The following is a 27,990-nucleotide window of genomic DNA, read 5'->3' as shown; positions in this document are numbered from 1 at the left end:
AGTGTGTGTGGTGCTGTGTGTGAGAGTGATGCGGTGATGTGTGTGTGGTGCTGTGTGTGAGAGTGATGCGGTGCAGTGTATGTGGTGCTGTGTGTGAGAGTGATACGGTGCAGTGTATGTGGTGCTGTGTGTGAGAGTGATACGGTGATGTGTGTGTGGTGCTGTGTGTGAGAGTGATACGGTGATGTGTATGTGGTGCTGTGTGTGAGAGTGATACGGTGCAGTGTATGTGGTGCTGTGTGTGAGAGTGATGCGGTGCAGTGTGTGTGGTGCTGTGTGTGAGAGTGATACGGTGCTGTGTGTGTGGTGCTGTGTGTGAGAGTGATGCGGTGCAGTGTGTGTGGTGCTGTGTGTGAGAGTGATACGGTGCTGTGTGTGTGGTGCTGTGTGTGAGAGTGATACGGTGATGTGTGTGTGGTGCTGTGTGTGAGAGTGATACGGTGATGTGTATGTGGTGCTGTGTGTGAGAGTGATACGGTGCAGTGTATGTGGTGCTGTGTGTGAGAGTGATGCGGTGCAGTGTATGTGGTGCTGTGTGTGAGAGTGATACGGTGATGTGTGTGTGGTGCTGTGTGTGAGAGTGATACGGTGATGTGTATGTGGTGCTGTGTGTGAGAGTGATGCGGTGCAGTGTGTGTGGTGCTGTGTGTGAGAGTGATACGGTGCTGTGTGTGTGGTGCTGTGTGTGAGAGTGATGCGGTGCAGTGTATGTGGTGCTGTGTGTGAGAGTGATACGGTGCTGTGTGTGTGGTGCTGTGTGTGAGAGTGATACGGTGCAGTGTGTGTGGTGCTGTGTGTGAGAGTGATACGGTGATGTGTGTGTGGTGCTGTGTGTGAGAGTGATACGGTGATGTGTATGTGGTGCTGTGTGTGAGAGTGATACGGTGCAGTGTATGTGGTGCTGTGTGTGAGAGTGATGCGGTGCAGTGTATGTGGTGCTGTGTGTGAGAGTGATACGGTGATGTGTGTGTGGTGCTGTGTGTGAGAGTGATACGGTGATGTGTGTGTGGTGCTGTGTGTGAGAGTGATACGGTGCAGTGTATGTGGTGCTGTGTGTGAGAGTGATACGGTGATGTGTGTGTGGTGCTGTGTGTGAGAGTGATGCGGTGCAGTGTATGTGGTGCTGTGTGTGAGAGTGATACGGTGATGTGTGTGTGTGGTGCTGTGTGTGAGAGTGATACGGTGATGTGTATGTGGTGCTGTGTGTGAGAGTGATACGGTGCAGTGTATGTGGTGCTGTGTGTGAGAGTGATGCGGTGCAGTGTGTGTGGTGCTGTGTGTGAGAGTGATACGGTGCTGTGTGTGTGGTGCTGTGTGTGAGAGTGATGCGGTGCAGTGTATGTGGTGCTGTGTGTGAGAGTGATGCGGTGCAGTGTATGTGGTGCTGTGTGTGAGAGTGATACGGTGCAGTGTATGTGGTGCTGTGTGTGAGAGTGATACGGTGCAGTGTGTGTGGTGCTGTGTGTGAGAGTGATACGGTGCAGTGTGTGTGGTGCTGTGTGTGAGAGTGATACGGTGATGTGTGTGTGGTGCGGTGCTGGGGATGGGCTGCCCACTATTAACCCCTTCCTGACATGAGACGTACTATCCCGTCCACGGTACCCGGGCCCGTATGACCGGGGACGGGATAGTACGTCTACCGCGATCAGCGGCGCCCACGTGGTGAGCGCCGCTGATCGCGGCCGGGTGTCAGCTGATTATCACAGCTGACACCCGGCACAATGTGTCAGGGGCGGTCACGGACCGCCCCCGACACGTTAACCCCTTGCACACCGCGATCAAACATGATCGCGGTGTACCGGGGGTTAAAGGGAAGCATCGGCAGGGAGGGGGCTCCCTCCGTGCTTCCCTGAGCCCCCCACGGCAGCGCAATGTGCAGCGCTGCTGCGGGGGGCTCCTTTCCTCCAGGCCCCCGAATCCAAGATGGCGACTGGGGCCTTCGGGGGCCTGGGGAAGCTGGCTTCCTCAGTGCCTGCAAAGCGCAGGCATGAGGAAGCCTTGTGCACTGACTGTGACAGATTGCTGATCTGTCACAGTGATCTGTGATGTGACAGATCAGCGATCTGTCACAGGACAGTGATGTCCCCCCTGGGACTATGTAATAAAGTAAAAAAAAAATTAAAAAAAAGTGTAAAAATAAATTTAAAAAAATCGCCAAATAAATTAGTAAAAAAAAAAAAAAATATTCCCCAATAAATTCATTTTTTGAAAATAATAAAAAAAAAAACAATAAAAGTACACATATTAGGTATCGCCGCGTCCGTAACGACCTGCCCTATAAAACTGTCCCAATAGTTAACCCCTTTAGCGAACCCCTTAAAAAACAAAAATAAAAAACGAAGCAAAAAATAATGATTTAATATCATACCGCCAAACAAAAAGTGCAATAACGCGCGATGAAAAAAAAGACGCATATAAATATCCATGGTACCGCTGAAAACGTCATCTTGTCCCGCAAAAAACAAACCGCCATACAGCATCATCAGTGAAAAAATAAAAAAGTTATAACTCGCAGAATAAAGCGATGCAAAAATAATTATTTTTTATATAAAATAGTTTTCATTGCATAAAACCGACAAAAACATAAAAAAACGACCTAAATGAGGTATCGCTGTAACCGTACTGACCCGAAGAATAAAACCGCTTTATCAATTTTACCACACGCGGAACGGTGTAAACGCACCCCCCCCAAAAGGAATTCATGAAACGCTGGTTTTTGTTCATTCTGCGTCACAAAAATCGGAATAAAAAGCGATCAAAAAATTCCACGTGCCCGAAAATGGTACCAATAAAAACGTCAACTCGTCCCGCAAAAACTAAGACCTCACATGACTCGGTGGGTTAAAATACGGAAAAATTATAGCTCTCAATATGTGGTGATGCAAAAACTATTTTTACAATAAAAAGCGTCTTTTAGCGTGCGACAGCCGCCAAACATAAAAACCGCCATAAATAGTAAATCAAACCCCCCGTTATCACCCCCTTAGTTAGGGAAAAATAATAAAATAAAAAAAATGTATTTATTTCCATTTTTCCATTAGGGTTAGGGCTAGGGGTGTGTTGGGGTAGGGTTAGGGTAGGGTTAGGGCTAGGGTTAGGGCTAGGGTTAGGGCTAGGGTTAGGGGCGTGTTGGGGTTCGGGTTGGAGTTAGAATTGGGGGTTTCCACTGTTTGGGCACATCAGGGGCTCTCCAAATGCAACATGGCGTCTGATCTCAATTCCAGCCAATTCTGAGTTGAAAAAGTCAAATGGTGCTCCTTCCCTTCCAAGCTCTGCTATGCGCCCAAACAGTGTTTTACCCCCACATGTAGGGTATCAGCCTACTCAGGACAAATTGCAAAACAATTTTTGGGGTCCAATTTCTCCTGTTACCCTTAGGAAAATAAAAAATTGGGGGCAAAAATATCATTTTTGTGGAAAAAAATGATTTTTTTATTTTCACGTCCGAGCGTTATAAACTTCTGTGAAGCACTTGGGGGTTCAAAGTGCTCACCACACATCTAGAAAAGTTCCGTGGGGGGTCTAGTGTCCAAAATGGGGTCACTTGTGGGGAGTTTCAATAGTTTAGGTACATCAGGGGCTCTCCAAATGCACATGACACCCGCAGACCATTCCATCAAAGTCTGCATTCCAAAACGTCACTACTTCCCTTCCGAGCCCCGACGTGTGCCCATACAGTAGTTTTCTCCCACATATGGGGTATCAGCGTACTCAGGACAAATTGGACAACAACTTTTGGGGTCCAATTTCTCCTGGTACCCTTGGGAAAATAAAAAAATGGTGACTAAAAGATCATGTTTGTGGAAAAAATACGAATTTTTTATTTTCACGCCCGGGCGTTGTAAACTTCTGTGAAGCACTGGGGGGGTCAAAGTGCTCACCACACATCTAGATAAGTTCCTTGGGGGGTCTAGTTTACAAAATGGTGTCATTTGTGGGGGTTTCCACTGTTTAGGTACATTAGGGGCTCTCCAAAGGCAACATGACACCCGCAGACCATTCCATCAAAGTCTGCATTCCAAAACGTCACTACTTCCCTTCCGAGCCCCGACGTGTGCCCATACAGTAGTTTTCTCCCATATATGGGGTGTCAGCGTACTCAGGACAAATTGGACAACAACTTTTGGGGTCCAATTTCTCCTGGTACCCTTGGGAAAATAAAAAAAATGGTGACTAAAAGATCATGTTTGTGGAAAAAATACGAATTTTTTATTTTCACGCCCGGGCGTTGTAAACTTCTGTGAAGCACTGGGGGGGTCAAAGTGCTCACCACACATCTAGATAAGTTCCTTGGGGGGTCTAGTTTACAAAATGGTGTCAGTTGTGGGGGGTTTCCACTGTTTAGGTACATTAGGGGCTCTCCAAAGGCAACATGACACCCGCAGACCATTCCATCAAAGTCTGCATTCCAAAACGTCACTACTTCCCTTCCGAGCCCCGACGTGTGCCCATACAGTAGTTTTCTCCCACATATGGGGTATCAGCATACTCAGGACAAATTGGACAACAACTTTTGGGGTCCAATTTCTCCTGGTACCCTTGGGAAAATAAAAAAATGGTGACTAAAAGATCATGTTTGTGGAAAAAATACGAATTTTTTATTTTCACGCCCGGGCGTTGTAAACTTCTGTGAAGCACTGGGGGGGTCAAAGTGCTCACCACACATCTAGATAAGTTCCTTGGGGGGTCTAGTTTACAAAATGGTGTCATTTGTGGGGGGTTTCCACTGTTTAGGTACATTAGGGGCTCTCCAAAGGCAACATGACACCCGCAGACCATTCCATCAAAGTCTGCATTCCAAAACGTCACTACTTCCCTTCCGAGCCCTGACGTGTGCCCATGCAGTAGTTTTCTCCCACATATGAGGTATCAGCGTACTCAGGACAAATTGGACAACAACTTTTGGGGTCCAATTTCTCCTGGTACCCTTGGGAAAATAAAAAAATGGTGACTAAAAGATCATGTTTGTGGAAAAAATACGAATTTTTTATTTTCACGCCCGGGCGTTGTAAACTTCTGTGAAGCACTGGGGGGGTCAAAGTGCTCACCACACATCTAGATAAGTTCCTTAGGGGGTCTAGTTTCCAAAATGGTGTCATTTGTGGGGGGTTTCCACTGTTTTGGTACATCAGGGGTTTTCCAAACGCGACATGGTGTCCGATCTCAATTCCAGCCAAAAACGTCAAATGGCGCTGCTTCCCTTCCGAGCTCTGCCATGCGCCCAAATAGTGGTTTACCCCCACATGTGGGGTATCAGCGTACTCAGGACAAATTGCACAATAACTTTTAGGGTCCTGTTACCCTTGGGAAAATAAAAATTGGGGTGAAAAGATCATTTTTGTGGAAAAAATATGATTTTTTAATTGTATGGCTTTATGTTATAAACTTCTGTGAAGCCCATGGGGGTTCAAAGTTCTCACCACACATCTAGATAAGTTCCTTAGGGGGTCTATTTTCCAAAATGGTGTCATTTGTGGGGGGTTTCCACTGTTTTGGTACATCAGGGGTTTTCCAAACGCGACATGGTGTCCAATCTCAATTCCAGCCAAAAACGTCAAATGGCGCTGCTTCCCTTCCGAGCTCTGCCATGCGCCCAAATAGTGGTTTACCCCCACATGTGGGGTATCAGCGTACTCAGGACAAATTGCACAATAACTTTTAGGGTCCTGTTACCCTTGGGAAAATAAAAATTGGGGTGAAAAGATCATTTTTGTGGAAAAAATATGATTTTTTAATTGTACCGCTGTACGTTATAAACTTCTGTAAAGCCCTTGTGGGTTCAAAGTTCTCACCACATATCTAGATAAGTTCCTTGGGGGGTCTAGTTTCCAAAATGGGGTCACTTGTAGGGGGTTTCCACTGTTTAGGTACATCAGGGACTCTCCAAACGTGACATGGCGTCCAATCTGAATTCCAGCCAATTTTGCATTGAAAAAGTCAAACTGCGCTCCTTCCATTCTGAGCTCTGCCATGCGCCGAAACAGTCGTTCCCCCCCACATATCAGGTATCTGCGTACTCAGGACAAATTGCACAATAACTTTTGCAGTTCAATTTCTCCTGTTACCCTTGGTAAAATAAAAAAAATTGAACCTGAAGTATTTTTTTTATGAAAAAAAGTTAGATGTTCATTTTTTTTTAAATATTCAAAAAATTTCATGTGACGCACCTAAAGGGTTAATAAACTTCTTGAATGTGGTTTTGAGCACCTTAAGGGGTGCAGTTTTTAGAATGGTGTCACTTTTGGGTATTTTCTATCATATAGACCCCTCAAAGTGGCTTCAAATGTGATGTGGTCCTAAAAATAAAATGGTGTTGTAAAAATGAGAAATCGCTGGTCAACTTTTAACCCTTATAACTTCCTAACAAAAACAAATTTTGGTTCCAAAATTGTGCTGATGTAAAGTAATCATGTGGGAAATGTTAGTTATCAAGTTTTTTTTGTGCCGTATCTCTGTGATTTAAGGGCATAAAAATTCAAAGTTGGAAAATTGCGAAATTTTCAAAATTTTCGCCAAATTTACGTATTTCTCACAAATAAATGCAAGTTATTTGAATGAAATTTTACCACTAACATGAAGTACAATATGTCACGAGAAAACAATGTCAGAATCACCGGGATCCATGGAAGCGTTCGAGAGTTATGACCTCATAAAGGTACAGTGATCAGAATTGTAAAAATTGGCCCGGTCATGAACGTGCAAACCACCCTTGGGGGTGAAGGGGTTAAAGAGGAATGGTATTCACGCCTCTCCACGCCCATAGGGGCGTGGAGAAGCGTGAATATTCATTTCGTTTTAGCAGCGGGGACAGGAACTTGTCTCCTGCTGCTGCTAGCTGGCACAGGGTGGGCCCCCTTGACTCAGGGGCCCTATACCCACTGACTTGGGGGCCCTCGAGCAGTGGGGGCCCTTGGAGCAGTGGGGCCCTAGGCATTTGCTGGCCAGTAAGCCAGCAGGTGTCAGTGCCTGGGCCCACCGGAGAATCCTCCGGTTCTCCGGTGGGCCAGTCCAAGCCTGCATAGACAATGGTCCTCTGTGGCTTACCACTTGCTCCTTTTACCACTATGCAGGCAGCAGACAGTCCAATAGTCGGTATCTCTTCTGGATGTACTAAGGTTCTAGTGCTGCTGCTGAATCAACAAGAGAAGTGACCTCATGGCTTCCCACAAGGAGAGTTACATCTGGAAATACAGTGTTTTATAAATGTATTTCTACTTTAGCCAAATTAAATATTTCCTCTCATTACACATTTCTTGTACCAAATTTTCACATTTTATCAAAGTAGTTTACCATCAAATACAACCCATCTGTCAGGGGACACCCTCAGCTCTTCTAGTGGCCCCTTCTTATCTTAAAACCACAACCACATTCCACAACAATCCTCAGGCTCACAGCTTATCTCCCACCTCAGGACTGTTTGCTCTGGGTGGTGCCGTCTCCTAGTTTTTCAAGATTAAAAAGACATTGACAGGTATATACAATGTTTACTCTCTATTTGTTATAATATGTAAGAGTTAGGCCTATAAGTTACCAATAAGGACACATTGCACATCTGATCTGAAGACTGTTCTCTCTGGGTACCTGATGAGAAAGGACCATATCCGGTCTCATTCCAGGGATACCTTCTTGGTACAATCTTAATAACTTTCCAGCCATCAGATGAAATGGTCAATAACAATTCTGCCTTAAGGGCCTGTCACACTAAGCGATATCGCTAGCAATATCGCTATAACGTCACTGGTTTTTATGACGTTATAGCGATATTGCTAGCGATATCACTGTCTGATACTTACCTACAACCCGCTCCCCCGCTGGTTATCGCTGATCGCGCGAGAACGTCCTGGACCGTTTCTCGTCGTCAGCTTCCTGCTGGGCTTCCTGCTGGCGCCGACGAGCAACGCGTGGACGCGGGCGGGAGGACATCAGGATCGCCTCGTCTGACAGGTAAGTAACGACGCCCAACCCCAGCGATGTTGCTGGTGAGATCTGCCTGTGTGGCAGCTCACTAGTGACCACTTAGCGATGCACCAGCGATCCTGACCGCGTCATATCGCTGGTCGGGATCGCTGGTGCATCGCTAAGTGTGACAGTACCTTTACAATGAGGACAAGACCTTAAAATATAGCTATGGGACAAAGTCCCATAAGGATGTTACATGAAATTCTTAAATACAAAAGGCAAACAAGATGAGGACTATACACAATATAAACCCTGGAGCACAATGGATTTCTACCCACTTATAAGAAGTCTGACAGATATCAGTGAAATTCATAAGTCAACAAGAAGATAATAAACCAGTAGCAACAATACAATTACTGCTACTAATATCCAGGATCTAAATAATCCTCACTGATTACACTATGTCCTAGGTTCTCACCAGCTTGTATCTCTATATCGTGCCACCTCCGTCCGATGAAGGCCTGTAAGGGGCGAGTGTGACAACACAGTGTAATAATAACAAAGTGCCCCAAGGACTATGGCTACTGATATCACAAAGATACATATGCTCACAAGGACTTCGGACTAGTGCAAAGGCCCTTTACATTTAACGATGCACCAGTGATCCGACCTGCGATCCGACCAGGTCAGGATCGCTGGTGCATCGCTAAATGATCGCTAGTGAGCTGTCACACAGGCAGACCTCACCAGCGATGCAGCAGCGATGCAGTGGACAATACTTACCTTTCACACACAGCGATCCTGACGTCCACCCGCCTCCACGCGTCACTCGTCAGCACCAGCAGGAAGCCCCAGCAGGAAGCTGACAACGAGAAATGGAGCCAGACATTCTCACGCGATCAGCGATGGACAGCGGGGGAGCCGGTCGAAGGTAAGTATCACACATAGCAATATCGCTAGCGATATCACTATGTCACAAAATCGGTGACATTATAGCGATAACGCTAGCGATATCGCTATGTGTAAAACCCCCTTTACAGTACAAACACACAATTTTCACAGTTAGGGACTGGACATACACACATACACTGAGACATATAAGACAAGAGAGTAAAGTTCCCTCATACTCCTACAACCTGAACTGCTGAGATAAAGTCCAATGACACCGCCTCTTTATATCCAGAGACGTTCCCGTTCGTAATATCAGGTATTCAGAGCACCACCGGCGCAGACTCTCAGTGAAACGAGGAGGGTTCAGTCACTCTGTGTTATTAAAAGAAAAACATATAACAAAACAACATAGAATATTCTCTATGGGGATCAGGTGACATGTACCTAGGTGATTTATACCACTATAATATTCTATGATTTGTCTCCAGTCCATACATGACTGTCAACCACGCCTACTGGACTCCCCTATACAGTCAGGATTTTATATTCCAATCCTTATACATTCACTCAAGATAACATTCAAAGAGTCTCATGTGTAACATAAATCATATAGTTATGGCGTTTTAGTTCTATATAATTTTAAAAGACAGACAAAACAGCACACTTACCAGGAAACAACATTCAACAAAGTACAGAAGACAGAACAGAATACCGGCAAAAATTCATCTTATACTGGGTTCTATTTTAGGTTAATCCAGCGGATTCCTTAATCCGACGAGAATCTCCCTTGATTCTCCCATCTAGATCAATTTAACGTGCACACACAGTTGCCTTCTCACACTGGCTTTGTATCCATTCTACAGAATTCTTTACAAGAACAAACCCCATTCCTATGGAGCTTCGCAACTTACAGGAGTTATTATAACTCCAATTGCATGTAAACAACTTCCAACTTACAGGAGCCTCTCACAAACCCCAATTGGAAAAGTCCACAATCACAGTCCCCATTCAATTCCAAGAATAACATTCATACTGGATTAACAAGGTTACTGAATATAATGAAAACTAGTAAATGTTCTTACCTGTATTCAGATACAGACGATTCCCAGAGATCCTTAGACTATACGAAATCCGTCACTTTCCCTCAGACCGGGATAACTGATAATGCCCCTGTTGACGCCTACTGTCAAGGTGGAGGACTTACTTAAGGAGTCCCAGACTCCCCCGTGCACGGTTTACAGTACTCACCGGTGAGGGAAAGGTGTTGGATTTCTCAGCCAACGCACCAAATGTCAGTGGTTTTAGTCTTCCAATTAGAAATCGTCCAGACCTGAATAAGTAAGATCCTTTATTTGTCATGCCGGCATGGAGAAAGATTGACAACCACACCAGCTGTGGGCAGTCATCTAAAGTAAACCCCGGCACTCAAATGAGGAAAAGAAGGAATGTATATGCAAAAGTGAATTTATTAATTGACACACTGCAAAGGGAACCTAACCAAAGCAACAGCACCAACGTTTCGGCATAGAGCCTTTCTCAAGGTTGTTGCATCACTGGTCAGAGCAGGGAAACATGGGTCTCAAGGATTACCGGATTATTCGAAGAGAGGTGAGGTGCCATACGGTTTGCAGAGTGTGCATGGGTGAGAGATGTGATAAGGTCACTATGGAGAGTGAATGGACGCCTGCAGTAGAGGTCCAGGACAAGCGCGGGTGGCGAAGGGAGCGGCTGCAGCGGCATGGTGTAATTGGCCTTGAGACCCATGTTTCCCTGCTCTGACCAGTGATGCAACAACCTTGAGAAAGGCTCTATGCCGAAACGTTGGTGCTGTTGCTTTTGTTAGGTTCCCTTTGCAGTGTGTCAATTAATAAATTCACTTTTGCATATACATTCCTTCTTTTCCTCATTTGAGTGCCGGGGTTTACTTTATTGCCTATTTATGATTCTTTACCCCCAGAGCACCTTCAGTGTGTGGTAGAGCCTGGAATTTATATACTCTCGTGGGCAGTCATCTGTCTGGCTCCTTACAGATTTTTAGAGTTTAAATAAGAAAAGAATAGGGCGTTCAAAATACTACATTTGCAAAAATAGTACATACATTGGAATATGCTTAGCTGTTAACAATCCTTATCTACGTTACCAGAGAAGTAAAGGTATGACATTTTATTTTTGTACGTTAGATAAGGATAGCAACCTAAGCATTACACCCATGTATTACATCAGCTGAAAAGAGTGTCTAGGCATAATAATGGCATATATGCAATCATGTATATACTGTACAGTATATATATATACTCACACACATACACGTATGCATATATATATACATGCACATAAAAGAAAGGACTTTATTACTATTATTATAACATTAGTAGTTTGGGGGACATGTAGGACTTGTTTTTAATCACTTTTTATTCTGCTGTTTGTGAGGTAGGATGTAGAAACAGACGGCAATTCTGCTAATGTTTTCTATTATGTGACTGTACGGCCCCTTCACACGACCTGTCATGTTTTTCACAGATGCCACGTGTCTCCTATTTGACATACGGTGCTGCTCTTATGTCCGTGTTTTCCCAGCAGCACATGTGGGTATACAGGTGTATATGGGTCGCCCCATCCCAGGGCTGTGGGGTACTCGGTACCGGTGTCAGCGGGATGTGTCACAGCGGCGGTGACCCGGTCTGTGGCCCTGGGCGCCCAAATCAATGGTGGTATGTAGTTAATGAAGTGGAATAGTTTGTGACGCCACCTGTGGTGTTTGGCAAGCAAGATGTTAAGCCAACGCTGCGTGCAGATCCTCTAGGGCTGATGGTGTGTTGCAGCATAGATGGTGTAGCTCCCCACAGGTGAAGCTGTAACCCCAGGGCAGTGTATAGGCGCAGGCGGTGTGAGGAATGTTGGTACCCAGATGTAGCAGTGCTGACGGTGTTGGCACACAAAGGAATGGAAGACACCAGGGCTTGTAGTTCCAAAGCTTTACTCACAGTTCATGGTACACACTGGCACCTGCCTCCGTGCCGTGTCCTCCGGGGTAGAGACTCAATCAACCTCCCAGGCAAGTCAGGATTCTCCTCTCCAACACCCCGCCAACTTGTACCTCTCCTGAACAACTCCTCTATTGCGCCTTGTAGTGTGAAGAGCTCCAGTACCGTGGTACTCTGAAGTTCCTCCTGTCAGATGTTCCTAACAGCTCTCCTTGTACGGCAGACAGTTGTAGCCTACTTTGGGGACTCCCTTTATCCTGAGTCCCGGCTCTCTATACAGATGCTGTTGTGCCCCAAGTCTTGGATGGGAGTAGTGCATTTACAGCCAACTACTCCACCGGTGTCTGCTGCAGAACCATGTCCATACAACCTCGGGGACCGGGCCCCGGCCTTGCGCTGAGAACCTATAGGCAGGGTTCCTCTTCCAACCCACAACTCCTCTCTGTTCTCCTACTCCTTCGTTCCGTGCTGTTCCTTCTCTCTCTTATGGAAGCTTAGGTTGCAGTTCTATGTTTGCTCCTTCTCTTCCCTTCCCGTGCCAGCTGGCTCAGATCACTGAGGCAGCTGCAGAACTCCTTCCTCTCTCTCTCGGACCCATACTCAGTCTCTCCTGACTGACTGTCCTTCTCCCGCCTGACCTCCCGTCAGACTGACCTGTCATTCTAAACCTTCCCAACCTTTTATGTATCTCAACTCCACCCACCTCCCAGCACATCTCGTGTTACAAAGCAAGGACCCACGAAAAGTGCTCTGCTATCCTCTAAGCGTGGAGCTGCAATCTGGTCCATTGCTGAACTATCCTGTGTGTGGGTGCAGGTTTTGGAGCGTGGAAAGGAGTTCCCAACTTACCTAGGTGGTGGGGCACTACACCTTAGGAGAAGATGCAGTACCTCTGTGGCGACCGAGCCCCAGGGGCGCCACATATACAGTGTACACAGAGGGGTCTGTGACTGAAGCTGTGGGTATACGGGTGTATACCGCGTACATGGGAGTCTGTGACTGAAGCTGAGGGAATACAGGTGTATACAGCATTCACAGAGGGGTCTGTGACTGAAGATAGGGGAATACAGAGTACACAGAGTGGTCCCCTCCGTTCACACACGGCTCCGCTCCTTACACCTCGTACACACACGGCTCCGCTCCGTACACCTCGTACACACACGGCTCCGCTCCGTACACCTCGTACACACGCGGCTCCGCTCCGTACACCTCGTACACACACGGCTCCGCTCCGTACACCTCATACACACACGGCTCCGCTCCGTACACCTCGTACCCACAGGGATCCGCTCCGTACACCTCGTACACATGCGGCTCCGCTCCGTACACCTCGTACACACGCGGCTCCGCTCCGTACACCTCGTACACACACGGCTCCGCTCCGTACACCTCGTACACACACGGCTCCGCTCCGTACACCTCGTACACACACGGCTCCGCTCCGTACACCTCGTACACACACGGCTCCGCTCCGTACACCTCGTACCCACAGGGATCCGCTCCGTACACCTCGTACACATGCGGCTCCGCTCCGTACACCTCGTACACGCGCGGCTCCGCTCCGTACACCTCGTACACACGCGGCTCAGCTCCGTACACCTCGTACACACTCGGCTCCGCTCCGTACACCTCGTACACACACGGCTCCGCTCCGTACACCTCGTACACACAGGGCTCTGCTCCGTACACCTCGTACACACGGCTCCGCTCCGTACACCTCGTACACACACGGCTCCGCTCCGTACACCTCGTACACACACGGCTCCGCTCCGTACACCTCGTACACACACGGCTCCGCTCCGTACACCTCGTACACACACGGCTCCGCTCCGTACACCTCGTACACACACGGCTCCGCTCCGTACACCTCGTACCCACAGGGATCCGCTCCGTACACCTCGTACACATGCGGCTCCGCTCCGTACACCTCGTACACGCGCGGCTCCGCTCTGTACACCTCGTACACACGCGGCTCAGCTCCGTACACCTCGTACACACTCGGCTCCGCTCCGTACACCTCGTACACACACGGCTCCGCTCCGTACACCTCGTACACACACGGCTCTGCTCCGTACACCTCGTACACACAGGGCTCTGCTCCGTACACCTCGTACACACAGGGCTCCGCTCCGTACACCTCGTACACACACGGCTCCGCTCCGTACACACACGGCTCCGCTCCGTACACCTCGTACACACACGGCTCCGCTCCGTACACCTCGTACACACACGGCTCCGCTCCGTACACCTCGTACACCTCGTACACACACGGCTCCGCTCCGTACACCTCGTACACACACGGCTCCGCTCCGTACACCTCGTACACACACGGCTCCGCTCCGTACACCTCGTACACACACGGCTCCGCTCCGTACACCTCGTACACACACGGCTCCGCTCCGTACACCTCGTACACACACGGCTCCGCTCCGTACACCTCGTACACACACGGCTCCGCTCCGTACACCTCGTACGCACACGGCTCTGCTACATCCCCCCTGTAAACCCCTCCTGACCCCACACAGAAACTTCCCTCATCCAGCACCATGACAACCAGCACAGCAGAGTCCTGCACACACTGAGGCTCCTGATCATGTGACCCCTGACTCCTCCCCTCCTGTGACCTCATCACAGGTCCTGTGCGCACAGAGCAGCTGTAGAAATCTCCGGCCTCGGGGGTCTCACCAGACTTCGCTCTTTTCTTGCAGGGGCCGCAGTGGATTTCATCCTGGATCCATAGAGCTGAATAGAGGAGCGATGTTCCTTCACTCTGATGGGAATTGATGGTGACGTTTGTCCAACGTCCACGTTACCGAGTAAATCCCCCCAGGACTGCAGCCGGTAAAGACCCCGATATCCACAGGTGTCCCCTCTAATTGGGGGAAAGGGACAGAAAAGCCTCTTATCCCGAGGGGAAACCCTGTACATGGAGACATCGGCCTCAGATCTCTCCTGTCCTGTTCTTCCAGAAAAGCCTCAAACTTCTGTGTGTGACTCAGAGCTGAGATCTAACGTGAGAGAAGATTCCAGTGCGGGGAAGACGGGAAACCTTCATATAGACGGCCGGTGGGGATGGAGGCAGTGACCGACTCTGGCCAAATCTGTCTCTAGAGCCGTAGTAGAAGATGAAGATGTCGTCCTCATCATGAAGGAGTTATTTCTCATGTCGCGTGTAATGAATATCTCCTGCAGTATTGCTAATGCCGATTCCAGTGTCGGTAATGAGAGGAGAATTAGCGTTATGGAAGATGAGTCTATGAGGAACGTGTTCAGCTGCCGACTCCGAGGAGGAAACTGCTTGTTGTCTGTGGCCTAAATATATAGGTTTTATTAGTAGATGTCAGGGGAGAAAACTAAACCCTGTAAGATAATAAATCTCCTCATATGTTTCCCTTATTATCTCCAGTAAGTGTATTATTACACAGGATTCTTATGATGTTACATCGGATCATCTTCTTCTCATTCAGGTCTCTACAATATCGGATCCTCTCAGTGAAGATCTTCTACAAAAGAGAATTTTCCTGATTTACCCATCAAGGATGGATATGGACAGAGACAAGATGGCGGAGAGGATATTACACCTCACCCTAGAGATCCTCTTCCGTCTCACTGGAGAGGTGAGAGATTCTGATGACGTCACATTACATCATTCTTATCTATGGGAATAACAGATGGACAGAACTGGAGAGGTGAGGACTCTGGAAATGTCTGGAGTGAGATTTATTAATGTGTCTCTCCATTACCAGGATTACACAGTGGTGAAGAAGACCTCTAGTGATCGCTGTCAGAACCCTGTGTCTGAGGGATGGGGAAGACCCCTGAGCCCAATCACGGGGCCTCCACCTCACCCCCTGATCCATGAGGACATCAATGACCAGAAGATCTTAGGCCTCATCTACAAGATGATTGAGCTGCTGACTGGAGAGGTGACACTGCTGGGAATGCTGGGACATTATACAGTAACACTATGAAGGGATCGGGGGATGACGGTATCATTGTATGTGTCAGGTTCCTATAAGGTGTCAGGATGTCGCTGTCTATTTCTCCATGAAGGAGTGGGAGTATTTAGAAGGACACAGAGATCTGTACAAGAACGTCATAATGGAGGTTCCCCAGCCCCTCACATCTCCAGGTAATAGACTGGACTAAATACACACGGCCTCTAATTATCTGTATGTAAGGAAGCAATTCAGTCCCTGTATGTGTTTCCTCCAGATCTATCCAGTAAGAGGACAACACCACAGAGATGTCCCCGTCCTCTTCTTCCACAGGACTGTAACCAAGAAGATCCCAATGTTTCTCAGGATCATCAGGTAGATGGAGAGCAGGTGTCAGGAGATCTCCCCTATGATGTGTAGACGGCTGTGAAGGTCTTGTGCTCAGTCTTGTTTTATCCACCAGTATTACATGTTTTATACTTGTGTAATGAGAACGGTGGAGATGGCAGGATTAGAGCTGATCATAGATGGGACTTCTCCATCTGTCTGTGACTTTTACAATATTTGTTTCAGGGTGAAGATCTGACCCATATTAATACTACAGAGACATATGTAAGGGGTGATGAGCGGTGTAAAGAGGAGATTCCCACATATGACTACCCAGGTGAGTAGTAACCACTGAATGCAGAGAAGTCACAGATTCCTCTCAGTCACCGGCTGTGGCTGCTTTATCGGTGGTGTAGTCCAGCCGTATTACCATGATCACCATTTTGCCTATAGACCACAACATTCTCCTCCACCCAAAACTGTTCAAATGACTTTGGGCATTGAAAGCCCTTTTCTATAGAACTTGTCACCTAGAAGATCCACCTACCCTCTGAGATTAGGAGACGCTGACCGTTACCTGCCCAGATCTGTAACTATAAAGCCAAATGACAGCGTACGTAGAATGTGCTGACAAGTTAGAAAATCACTTGAAGAAAAGTATTATGATGGGCCAGTAAGAGAAAGCGGAGGGTATGATGCTGTTGGCTTCCTAGATCCCTGAGATGTTATCGGATGAATCTTCTCTCCCTTCTGTGCTGCTGAATATCTCATGGTCCTGTAGTAATGGCCCAGATTGGGGGGTGGTCCACTGCTTTCCGCGACCAGACGACACAGACACCAGACGGAGGCAGATTTTGGTTGCAACAGGTCCGAGTTTATTGGCCATCCTCCTGACGACCGTAGCCATACACCGCAGCTCCTTTACAGCTCTCCGTATTCAGGCCCAGGTACCTTCACCTTCCTTCTGTTGTAGTGACGTTCCTTGCGGATCTTTTGCTGGGGCTGCCCTAGGCCTATCTACCGCCAACGCTTCACCAGTCCAAGGTCGTCGTCTGTCCTGCGGTTCTTTGTGTCAGGTCCACCCCCTGACTGTCTCTTCCTGTCAGTCCCCTGGTCGAGCTCTCCACCGTCGTCAGTCCTCCGTACTGAGTCTTCTCCTCCTGAGCTCCTCCCGGGACTAGCCTAGCCTGGAACCCTGTCCTGTCCTATTTATCCCCTTCCTCAGGAATTTCCCTCCTGGGTTTCTATCTCCCCGCCCCCATGACTAAGTATTTTCTAAAGCCCTAAGCTGCTGTCAAGTCCTGAACTACGCTCCCCCTGCCATCTTGTGGTCAAATCTAGGTATTGCACTCCTTTTCTATCTTCCCCAGCTGTTTCCCTTCTGTCATTGCCTATATCCATCTATAGTGCACAAACCGTCCCTTCTTCCTTCAGTCAAGTCTATCCTTCAAGTCACCTTCCCACACTCTCCCTTCCTTTGTGTATTGTCATCCCCGACAATCATACTCCTTACCTACGTTGTCCTGAAGCTTGTCCACCGTCTGTTGTCGGACTGGTTGTTGGGCCAAACCCGCCACACGCGGGGGGGCGCCGAACCAAACCGGGAGCACCATGCTCCGAGCAGCCTACTGCTACCCGCCGGCGCGCACGGCACGTGACAGCTTCTTTCAGGTTGGCGAGGTCCACCCGGACTACTCTACGGCATGTACCTCCCACTGCTCTCCGTTTCTGTTACCCTCTACTGTCCGGAACACCATGACCGAGGCCTTTCGCCTACCAGGCCATCACTAGCGCCCGCCCATCCTTTTAGGGTGTCTGTGGTGTCGGGGACCCACTGACGGACCACTGTCTGGCTCAATATCTTTCGTCTCTTTGTCCATCAAATTAAAAAGAGTCATGGTCGGCGTTTTTATCCTACCCTGTACCCGGGACCTGTTACACTTTTTTATACATACTACACATTAAATCAACTTGTTAGCATACCATTACCTCTACTTTAATAACAGTATGAGTAACAACTTTTCTTTTTTTCCTGTTTTTCCTTTTTTTCTTTCAACACATTTTAAAACAGAACAGGAATACTCCCCCTTCCTTTAACATTAGCACTTTCTCCCTGCATCCCCACTTGGTCAGGAGAAAACAATAAACAGCAAAACATAAAAACATTTTCCTTCTCTGGAACATGAAACTGTCCTCTAGGCCTGCACAACGGTGCATCGAAATCCCGGTAGTCCGGGCTATCTCCTGATAGCCGGTGTTATGCCGATAGTAGGGGGCTTCACAGCCGTGGAGCTCCCGGGATCCTGGGAGTGTCTTTGGGGGTTCCTTTTTTTACGGGGGCGCGTGGCCTTCGGGTTCGACGATCACGGCTACTGCATAATAGCCGCGGGGACAGTATTCTTTATAGTATGACACCAAGTCCCCCTCCCGCAAAGCCCGGCCGTGACGGATGGAAGTCACATTAAGATATACCTTTTGGCCGGTTGCGAGGTCTCGAATGAACCCGTATCCCTTCTCCAGGTTGGTATACACGAGCCACTGGTGGATCGGAAAGCCACCATGCCTGCCTCTCCTTTTTCGTGGAGCAGGCTCCAGATCTCCCACTCTCGGGCCTTCTTCTCTATGACTTCTGCTACCCATACGGAGGGTCCGTAGTAGGCCACGGAGTTCGGTGGGAGGGACGCGGCCGGGGTCGAGAGCGGGGGAAGAGGCGGCCACAGATTCCGGCGGCCCAGCAGCTGCTGGGGCCGGACGGTGGGCAGGGGCAGCCGTGGGTCCCGGTGGATAGGCTACAGAGCCCAACAAGTGGGCCGCAGCCAGCTTCGGGAGTGAAGTGGACGCGGCCGCGGGGCAGGCCGCAACTGGAGTCGCAGACGGAGCCGGAGTGGTGGCAGGCTTCGGTGGATAGGCCGCCGACTCTCGGTGGAACGTGGCAGGGACGGCCACAGGTGGGTTCCGCACTGGCGACACAAGACATGGCGCCGCCGGGCAGGGTGGCTCGGGGACATGGGCAGAGGCGTCACTCAGCCCAGCAGAGGCCGCAAAGCCCTCTCTCACCCCATTGCCACAGCCTCCGGCAGGCCACCCCGCAACCTCCGATCTTCACCCCGCCATACAGCAGGGTTAGCCTCTTGGCTTGTCGGTCCCACGGGGAGGCTCCCAGGCGATGTCTTCGGCGGCTGCTCCAGCAGGGCCCACAGTCGCTCCTCTTCTCCAACCGATGTCTGGGGTGCTGTCAGTGGCTCCCAGGGGCAGGTCTCCTGATGAGATTTGACCTCTTGACGCCACTGCCACTCCAGGCGTCCGAGATCGCGGCAGCTGCAATAGGTCTGAGTTTATTGGCCGTCCTCCTGACGAATGTAGCTATACACCGCAGCTCCTTTATGGCTCTCTGTATTCAGACCCGGGTACCTTCACCTTCCTTCTGTCGTAGTGATGTTCCTCGCGGATCTTTCGCTGGGGCTGCCCTAGGCCTATGCACCGCCACCGCTTCACCAGTCCAAAGTTGTCATCCAATCTGTACCCCTGGGGCCTCGTCTGTCCTGCGGTTCTTTGTGTCAGGGCCACCCTCCTGACTGTCTCTTCCTTTCAGTCCCCTGGTCGAGCTCTACAGCATCGTCAGTCCTCTGTACTGAGTCTTCTCCTCCTGAGCTCCTCCCGGGACTAGCCTAGCCTAGAACCCTGTCCTGTCCTACTTATCCCCTTCCTCGGGAATTTCCCTCCTGGGTTCCTATCTCCCCGCCCCATGACTAAGTAGTTTCTAAAGCCCTAAGCTGCTGTCAAGTCCTGAACTACGCTCCCCCTGCCATCTTGTCAAATCTAGGTATTGCACTCCTTTTCTATCTTCCCCAGCTGTTTCCCTTCTGTCATTACCAATATCCGTCTAGAGTGCACAAACCGTCCCTTCTTCCTTCAGTCAAGTCTGTCCGTCAACTCACCTTCCCCACACTCCCTACAAGACCAGGTCCAGTCTTTCTGGCCAAACTTCCCTTTTATGAGCGACAACAGTAAATGTGCCGTGAGGCCAAGTGTGAATTTCTGTCCAATAGCAGCAGAGTTTCCCTTTATCCTGACTTTTACATTTGTATTAAAACCAACTAACTTCCAGGAGGATTGTGATAATCTACAGGACAAACATTCCACCTGTGCCCTGATAGATCTCTAAGCTGTGTGGCTGATGGCTGTAATATACATTTATTCCCGCCTGCAGGAGATGTGTTGGCTCCAGCCCTGGTGTCATGGATTCACTCCACGTCACAAATTCCATTATGTTTTCCATCCTAAAGAATTCAGATTACTGCACAATCTTTCCTCAAATGAGGAGAACTAATAGTTTCTCTACTCTTTTGGTCAGGACTCACAGTAGCTCAAATAGTTCACCAGAAATGAATGCAACTCTGGTTTACTGTTCTCCCCTCATATTTACTGTACATTGTTGTTGGGGATGTAAAATAAGTTTTTACTCTGTCTTTTTCTACATCTTCATTCTGTATGATAGTTTGTGGTGGGATCGGCCTGTCTCACTTATGTAAGTCTGTAACTCCCTGAAAGTCTTAACAAAAATCTCTCCATCGCCTCTTCCAAATGCCAAAGGGCTAAATTTAAAGGGAACCTGTCAGCAGGATTGTGCTCAGTAACCTACAGACACTGTCAGGTCAGTGCCGTTATACTGATTACAATGACACCTGGTGATGAAATCCGTCTTGTGGTTGTTGTTTAATCTGTATTTGTAGTTTTCAGTTAATGAGATTCTCGTGCTCTGGGGCGGGGCTGTGGGCGGGGCTTTATGTGGTGCTCTGATTATATATTCATTTGTATTGGCTAATGACAGGTCGCTGACCCCTCACTGACCTGCCCCCCATTATTACATAATGCATATAATAGCATTGATATTATTGGTGATAATGCCTATAATATTGTGGCTATTGTGAGGCTTAGAAAAAAAATTACATCCAGCAAAATGTCACCGGCGATGGCGGCGCCTGCGCAGTAGCATCTATCTCTTATCAGGTGCTTCTGTGGTGTCAGATGGCAAGAAGAATAGTCAGGTAGCTGGGTCAGAACCAGAAGGACAGAATACAGAATCAGAAGACACAAGAGTAGTCAGTAAACGGGCCACGGTCACAGCAGGGAACAAATACACAAGCCACAAGCTGAGCACAGAGGACTGAACCAGAGGAGAACAGCGCTGTATCTGGCAGATTCCGGCCATGCACTTTGCGCTTTAGTAGGGTGTGGTACTTTCCAATTGGCTGAAGTAGGGAGCAGATTACTCCAGCTGGACAGCAGGAACAGATCCCAGATGAGATTGGACACACCATATGCAGAAGCCCTAATATAACTAAATGACAGAAAACCAGAATAGTAAAAATCCTCATAAAGTGATTCCATTTTACAAATTAATTCACTGAGGGTTATAATCCTTAGGAGGAGTGAATATTGTGACTCCACAGCCACTTTCCGGAAATTAACACGCAGTGGATGTTGGAGAGTGAAAATTACACATTTGCCATTTTCTTACCCAGCACATAGTGCCCAGATTGTGCTCCAGGAGACACACATCACAAATTAAGTGGATTCTCACTATAATATTGCTAAATACAGGGATCCTAAATGTTGTTTGCGCACACTGCAAGACTCCGAAGTGAGAGCGGATTTTGCTGGATTGGTTTATGGAAACCTTGTCGCTTTTCAACAGCCTTTGAGCCACTAATAGTGTGGGAACCTCTGTTTTTCCATTGACAGATGATGGACCTGAGTGGGGACTTGTTTTTTGTGAGATGAGAATTGGTATTATTTTCGCCTACATAACATTGATTGGTTTCTTTTTATTTGATATTTGGGAGGCAGAATGAACCAACAGTTGAACACCGCACACTACTGGTTCATCCAACAAGGTTTTCTATTAGACTGTGAACTGTCATTGTCTTGGTAAACAAGTAAAGTTTTTTTTACATAGCTTGCCATTTTTATGGACAGTTTAAATAGAAATGTTCAAAAATATAAAACTCAAGGATATTTTATTAAAAAATAATAATTATTTTTTATCTTAGCAGATGACTGTACCAGGAGATCAGAGGGACAGCTGACATCTTCAAATTTTAAATCTGATGATCTTGAGATCCTACAAGATACAACTGAAGTGATTGCTATTACTCCAGATATATCATCATCCATTCACAGCAAAGATCTGTCATCTGATCCTATGAAACAGGTCCCATCTTCTGATTCTTCTGATTCATTACCGACTACTAAGGAAAATCAAAGTCACAAAAGAGGCAATAAAAAACAAACTGCTCCTAAAGCAAAGAAGTCATTCTCATGTTCAGAATGCGGGAAATATTTTATCCAGAAATGTAATCTTGTTATACACCAAAGAACTCACACGGGGGAGAAGCCTTTTTCCTGTTCAGAATGTGGGAAATGTTTTAAATGGAAATCGTTTCTTGTTAGGCACCAGAGAACTCACACAGGGGAAAAGCCTTTTTCCTGTTCAGAATGTGGGAAATGTTTTAACCGGAAATCAGTTCTTGATAGCCACCAGAGAACTCACACAAGGGAGAAGCCTTTTTCATGTTCAAAATGTGGGAAATGTTTTAAATGGAAAAGAAATCTTGATAGGCACCAGAGATCCCACACAGGGGAGAAGCTTTTTTCTTGTTCAAAATGTGGGAAATATTTTAACCGGAAAGCGCTTCTTGATCACCATCAGAGCAGTCACACAGGGGAGAAGCCTTTTTCATTTTTTTAATGTGGGAAATATTTTACCTTGAAATCAACTGTTAATAAACATCAGAGACATCACATAGGGGAGAAGTCTTTTTTATGTTTATAATGTTGGAGTAGTTTTAACTAAAATTGGATTTTCTTAAATGGGTTGTCTCTTGTCATTCCTCATGTTTGCTGACAAAAGGATAAAACTAAACTTTATTAACTCAAAATATAAAACCATACTCATTATTCACCCCCTGAAGGTCAGTCAGAAGATGACTAATAGGAAAAACATGTACCCCACATGTCAGTATATAGGGTGATTAAATAGCAATTTGTATAGCAATTTGGTTATGGACATTCTTAATGATGTTGATACTTATAGGAAAGTAACAAATTACCCTACTAGTGTTTGTAAAAATGTATTGGAATCTTTTGTAATGGAGGGAGAAAATTTAGGGGCAATTAATAAAAAAAAAAACTTTTTGAATAAAGATTTTCCTGTCACTCTGGTGTTTTACGGTCTCCCGAAAATGCACAAAAAAATTTTTCCCCCTCCATTTCGTCCAATTATATCAAGTATAGGATCACTTAACGAAAGTTTAAGTGTTTGGATTGACAGACATCTACAAACCCTAGTTTCCTAGGGGAGGGAGGTGCCGGACAACGGCCGTTTCACGATTACTCGCTTCTACGGGTCCAGGTGAGGGGATTAGCTAAAGGTGATTCCCTTTATAGGATCACAGACCTTACTAATTAACATACATAACAAGTTGTGAAACAAACATTTACAAAAAAATATATAGTTATACAATATACAGAGTGCAAGATACTAGTAAAGAATAAATCTTTCCATATCGATTTACAAGATAATCTATATTTTTACAATATCATAAGAAGATTATAATCTAAATAACTTTACATACAATTTTTTATATAACATTTTTTATAAAAATACTGATAGTCCCAAAGGACTAAACGACCGGATCGATCTATCAGTATTTTTATAAAAAATGTTGTATAAAAAATTGTATGTAAAGTTATTTAGATTATAATCTTCCTATGATATTGTAAAAATATAGATTATCTTGTAAATCGATATGGAAAGATTTATTCCTTACTAGTATCTTGCACTCTGTATATTGTATAACTATATATTTTTTTGTAAATGTTTGTTTCACAACTTGTTTTGTATGTTAATTAGTAAGGTCTGTGATCCTATATAGGGAATCACCTTTAGCTAATCCCCTCACCTGGACCCGTAGAAGCGAGTAATCGCGAAACGGCCGTTGTCCGGCACCTCCCTCCCCTAGCATTCCTCCACGTCCTGCATGTCCACACATTTGATGGAATTTATGTGAAATAGACGCACAGTTTTTCAGCTATATCGGTGAGTGCTGCATATTTCTTCTTTTTTCGCTTCACATTGAAATATTCATGTTCTTTCATGCAAGCACCTCCATTTTTTGACTGAACCATATGCCGCAATACTTCAGATAAATAGCTCCGTCTGGTAATGTGGTGATGTGTGCCCTAGTACGCCGTTCATCTGTTTGCTCTTTGCTGGGATCATTCAACTTGTGTAATTGAACTGAGCACAGGGTTTATTTCACTCACTTTTTATCTATACAATGGACACAGACGTAAATATGGAGCTTTCTGATATGAATGCGGTTGAACAGGGACTTTTAGCAGGACGAGAGGATGCAATCGTAAGGAAGAGCTGCATATTATCAGCACAAGATCACTTGAATTTAAAATACAATCATTAGCTGAGAAATCCGATCATTCTGGACTGTAAAATCATTGAAATCATACACTGAATGCAAGAGAGTCCCGAGAGGTTTACGTATCTTCAAGGAAATTTCACAATTTCAAGATGATCCTATTTTCCAAAAGAAATGGACTGATCTCCTTCACCAATGTTCTCTCAATTTATTACAATTGGTAGCAGAGAAAAATGAGCAGGAGTATGATCATCTGACTGAACAGTTGGAGAAAGCGAAATCAGAAATAAAGTCACGCTACACAGAAAACCAAAATACACATTTTTACAAAATATTGGATAAAAAACTCGCATTACAACAAATCGATATTAACCCCTTCACCCCCAAGGGTGGTTTGCACGTTAATGACAGGGCCAATTTTTACAATTCTGACCACTGTACCTTTATGAGGTCATAACTCTGAAACGCTTCCATGGATCCCAGTGATTCTGACATTGTTTTCTCGTGACATATTGTACTTCATGTTAGTGGTAAAATTTCATTCATATACAGTGGGGCAAAAAAGTATTTAGTCAGTCAGCAATAGTGCAAGTTCCACCACTTAAAAAGATGAGAGGCGTCTGTAATTTACATCATAGGTAGACCTCAACTATGGGAGACAAACTGAGAAAAAAAATCCAGAAAATCACATTGTCTGTTTTTGTTTCATTTTATTTGCATATTATGGTGGAAAATAAGTATTTGGTCAGAAACAAAATTTCATCTCAATACTTTGTGATATATCCTTTGTTGGCAATGACAGAGGTCAAACGTTTTCTGTAAGTCTTCACAAGGTTGTCACACACTGTTGTTGGTATGTTGGCCCATTCCTCCATGCAGATCTCCTCTAGAGCAGTGATGTTTTTGGCTTTTCACTTGGCAACACGGACTTTCAACTCCCTCCAAAGGTTTTCTATAGGGTTGAGATCTGGAGACTGGCTAGGCCACTCCAGGACCTTGACATTCTCCCAAAACTCCTCTGGATCATCCAAATGCTCTCTAGCAAACTTCAGACGGGCCCGGACATGTACAGGCTTAAGCAGTGGGACACGTCTGGCACTGCAGGATCTGAGTCCATGGTGGCGTAGTGTGTTACTTATGGTAGGCCTTGTTACATTGGTCCCAGCTCTCTGCAGTTCATTCACTAGTTCCCCCCGCGTGGTTCTGGGATTTTTGCTCACCGTTCTTGTGATCATTCTGACCCCACGGGGTGGGATTTTGCGTGGAGCACCAGATCGAGGGAGATTATCAGTGGTCTTGTATGTCTTCCATTTTCTAATTATTGCTCCCACAGTTGATTTCTTCACTCCAAGCTGGTTGGCTATTGCAGATTCAGTCTTCCCATCCTGGTGCAGGGCTACAATTTTGTTTCTGGTGTCCTTTGACAGCTCTTTGGTCTTCACCATAGTGGAGTTTGGAGTCAGACTGTTTGAGGGTGTGCACAGGTGTCTTTTTATACTGATAACAAGTTTAAACAGGTGCCATTACTACAGGTAATGAGTGGAGGAAAGTGGAGACTCTTAAAGAAGAAGTTACAGGTCTGTGAGAGCCAGAAATCTTGATTGCTTGTTTCTGACCAAATACTTATTTTCCACCATAATATGCAAATAAAATGAAAAAAAAAAACAGACAATGTGATTTTCTGGATTTTTTTTTCTCAGTTTGTCTCCCATAGTTGAGGTCTACCTATGATGTAAATTACAGACGCCTCTCATCTTTTTAAGTGGTGGAACTTGCACTATTGCTGACTGACTAAATACTTTTTTTCCCCACTGTATATATTTTATGATATTTAGAAAACCATGTATCATTTCCTTTTACATGTCACAAACTTGCTACTGTGTTGATTTATCACTGAAAATCCCATTAAAGAAACATTTATGTTTGTGGGTGTAATGTAAAAAAGTTTTGAGGGTATGAAGATTTTATCCAGGCGTTGTATATTACAAAGTAAACACTCCTTGATATTAAAATTGCCATTTTGGGTATCAAATTAGGCAGAAAACCGGAGTCAGGCTATAATTTAAATCCACCCTCCCTCGTTTTATCTTAACCCCGTCACCCCTGGACAATTTTCCGATTTTGCCTTTGTTCCACAACTTTTTTATTTTTCCATCAGTATGGCTTTTTTTCTTTTAAATTCGTTTATTGAACCAAAGGCAGGGTATACAGTATGCAAACTGACAGCAATGACAATATCATGTAACACACATACATATCACAGAGCATCAATGTCAAACAGCGTGTGTACACCAACTGTGCACTGAATAAAACATACTGTCAATTGCCTTACATTAGTCTGTATTATTATTCAAATAATAAAGCCTGCCTACTTCTAAAACATTACTACTACTACAAAACAACTATTTGCAGCCTATGTCTATATGTTTAGCTCTTTATCATGCGATATCTCCGTCCTACAACCTGAGGTGAGAGGAGTTCCACCTCTCCCATATCTTCTCAAATTTACCCGGGCACCCTCTGTTTTGGTAAAGCGTACGCTCATATGGGATAATCGAGTTCACCAATTCTTTCCAGGCCCTAAGGGAGGAATCCGAACCCCCCATCCACCGCAGTGCCAACACCTTCCGTACCATGAACAATGTCTCCCGTAAGAAAATCCCCGTATAATGTCCCCATGTCTCATCATCCCACACCCCAAACAGACAAACCAATGGCTCAAGGGGAACAGGAATCTGTGCCAGGGAGGTTAATAATAACGTCACCTCTTTCCAGTAGTGTACTATAATCGGACATTGCCAAATCATGTGCACAAAATCTGCATCGGATGCATGGCATCTCAGACACTCCGAAGATTGGAAACGGCCCATCTTAAAAAGTCGAGTCGGATTCAAACATGATTGGTTTATGATATAAAGTTGTATCATTCTATTGTTAATTGACGGAGACACCTTAGTTGGTGACTCCAGAATTTCCTCCCACTCCTCTCCCTGAGTATCAGGGATGAGCCTTTCCCATTTCCCCCTAACCAAGCATACGGCAGATTCCGTCCCCACCGATAGCATGTGTGTGTACAGAGAGGAGATGAGACCCTGGGGACCCTGTGATTTGAGAATGCCTATCAAGGGTAGAGACGAAATAGCATTATTCATACTGACATGTCTCATGTGCGATTGAAAGGCTGATCTTATTTGCAAATATCGGAAGAATTGTGACCTCGGGACATTGCACTTAGCTTGTAATTGTTCAAAAGATAATAGTGTACCGCATTCATATAAGTATGGCTTTTTTTTGGTGGGGACGAGTTATACTTTTGAATGACACCATTCCATGTGTGGTGAAATTGCAAAAATTTGCAATTCCACTTTTTTCTACTAATAGCAAAGAGACAACTGATGCCAATATGTATTTCTCAGACTAATAGAAAACACAGTGTCTTATAGCACAGTACTAGCACAGATATGACTTATAGAGTACACACAATGGCTTTTAGCACAGTATTAGCACAGATAT

General features: G+C 46.1%; 1 protein-coding gene and 1 long non-coding RNA gene across 2 annotated transcripts in view; both read left to right on the top strand.

Annotated features, from left to right (window-relative positions):
• Nucleotides 1-27,990, top strand: part of LOC141100542 (uncharacterized) — a 62,936-nt gene that overhangs the window by 19,003 nt on the left and 15,943 nt on the right. The window lies entirely within an intron of this gene.
• The window catches only part of LOC141100562 (uncharacterized), a 29,475-nt gene continuing 11,847 nt past the window's right edge, over nucleotides 10,363-27,990 (top strand). The window contains exons 1-6 of the mRNA XM_073589121.1: nucleotides 10,363-10,398; nucleotides 15,242-15,391; nucleotides 15,521-15,700; nucleotides 15,783-15,906; nucleotides 15,990-16,087; nucleotides 16,286-16,376. Coding sequence (XP_073445222.1) covers nucleotides 10,363-10,398; nucleotides 15,242-15,391; nucleotides 15,521-15,700; nucleotides 15,783-15,906; nucleotides 15,990-16,087; nucleotides 16,286-16,376 — 679 coding nt within the window. The remainder of the gene's footprint in view (nucleotides 10,399-15,241; nucleotides 15,392-15,520; nucleotides 15,701-15,782; nucleotides 15,907-15,989; nucleotides 16,088-16,285; nucleotides 16,377-27,990) is intronic.

This window comes from Dendrobates tinctorius, unplaced genomic scaffold (genome assembly GCF_039654945.1).
Source record: "Dendrobates tinctorius isolate UK_male_01 unplaced genomic scaffold, ASM3965494v1 ptg000106l, whole genome shotgun sequence".
In the NCBI taxonomy this organism is placed as follows: domain Eukaryota; kingdom Metazoa; phylum Chordata; class Amphibia; order Anura; family Dendrobatidae; genus Dendrobates; species Dendrobates tinctorius.
The sequence above is the reverse complement of the archived record's forward strand: the minus strand, read 5'-3'. Positions and strand labels throughout refer to the sequence as shown.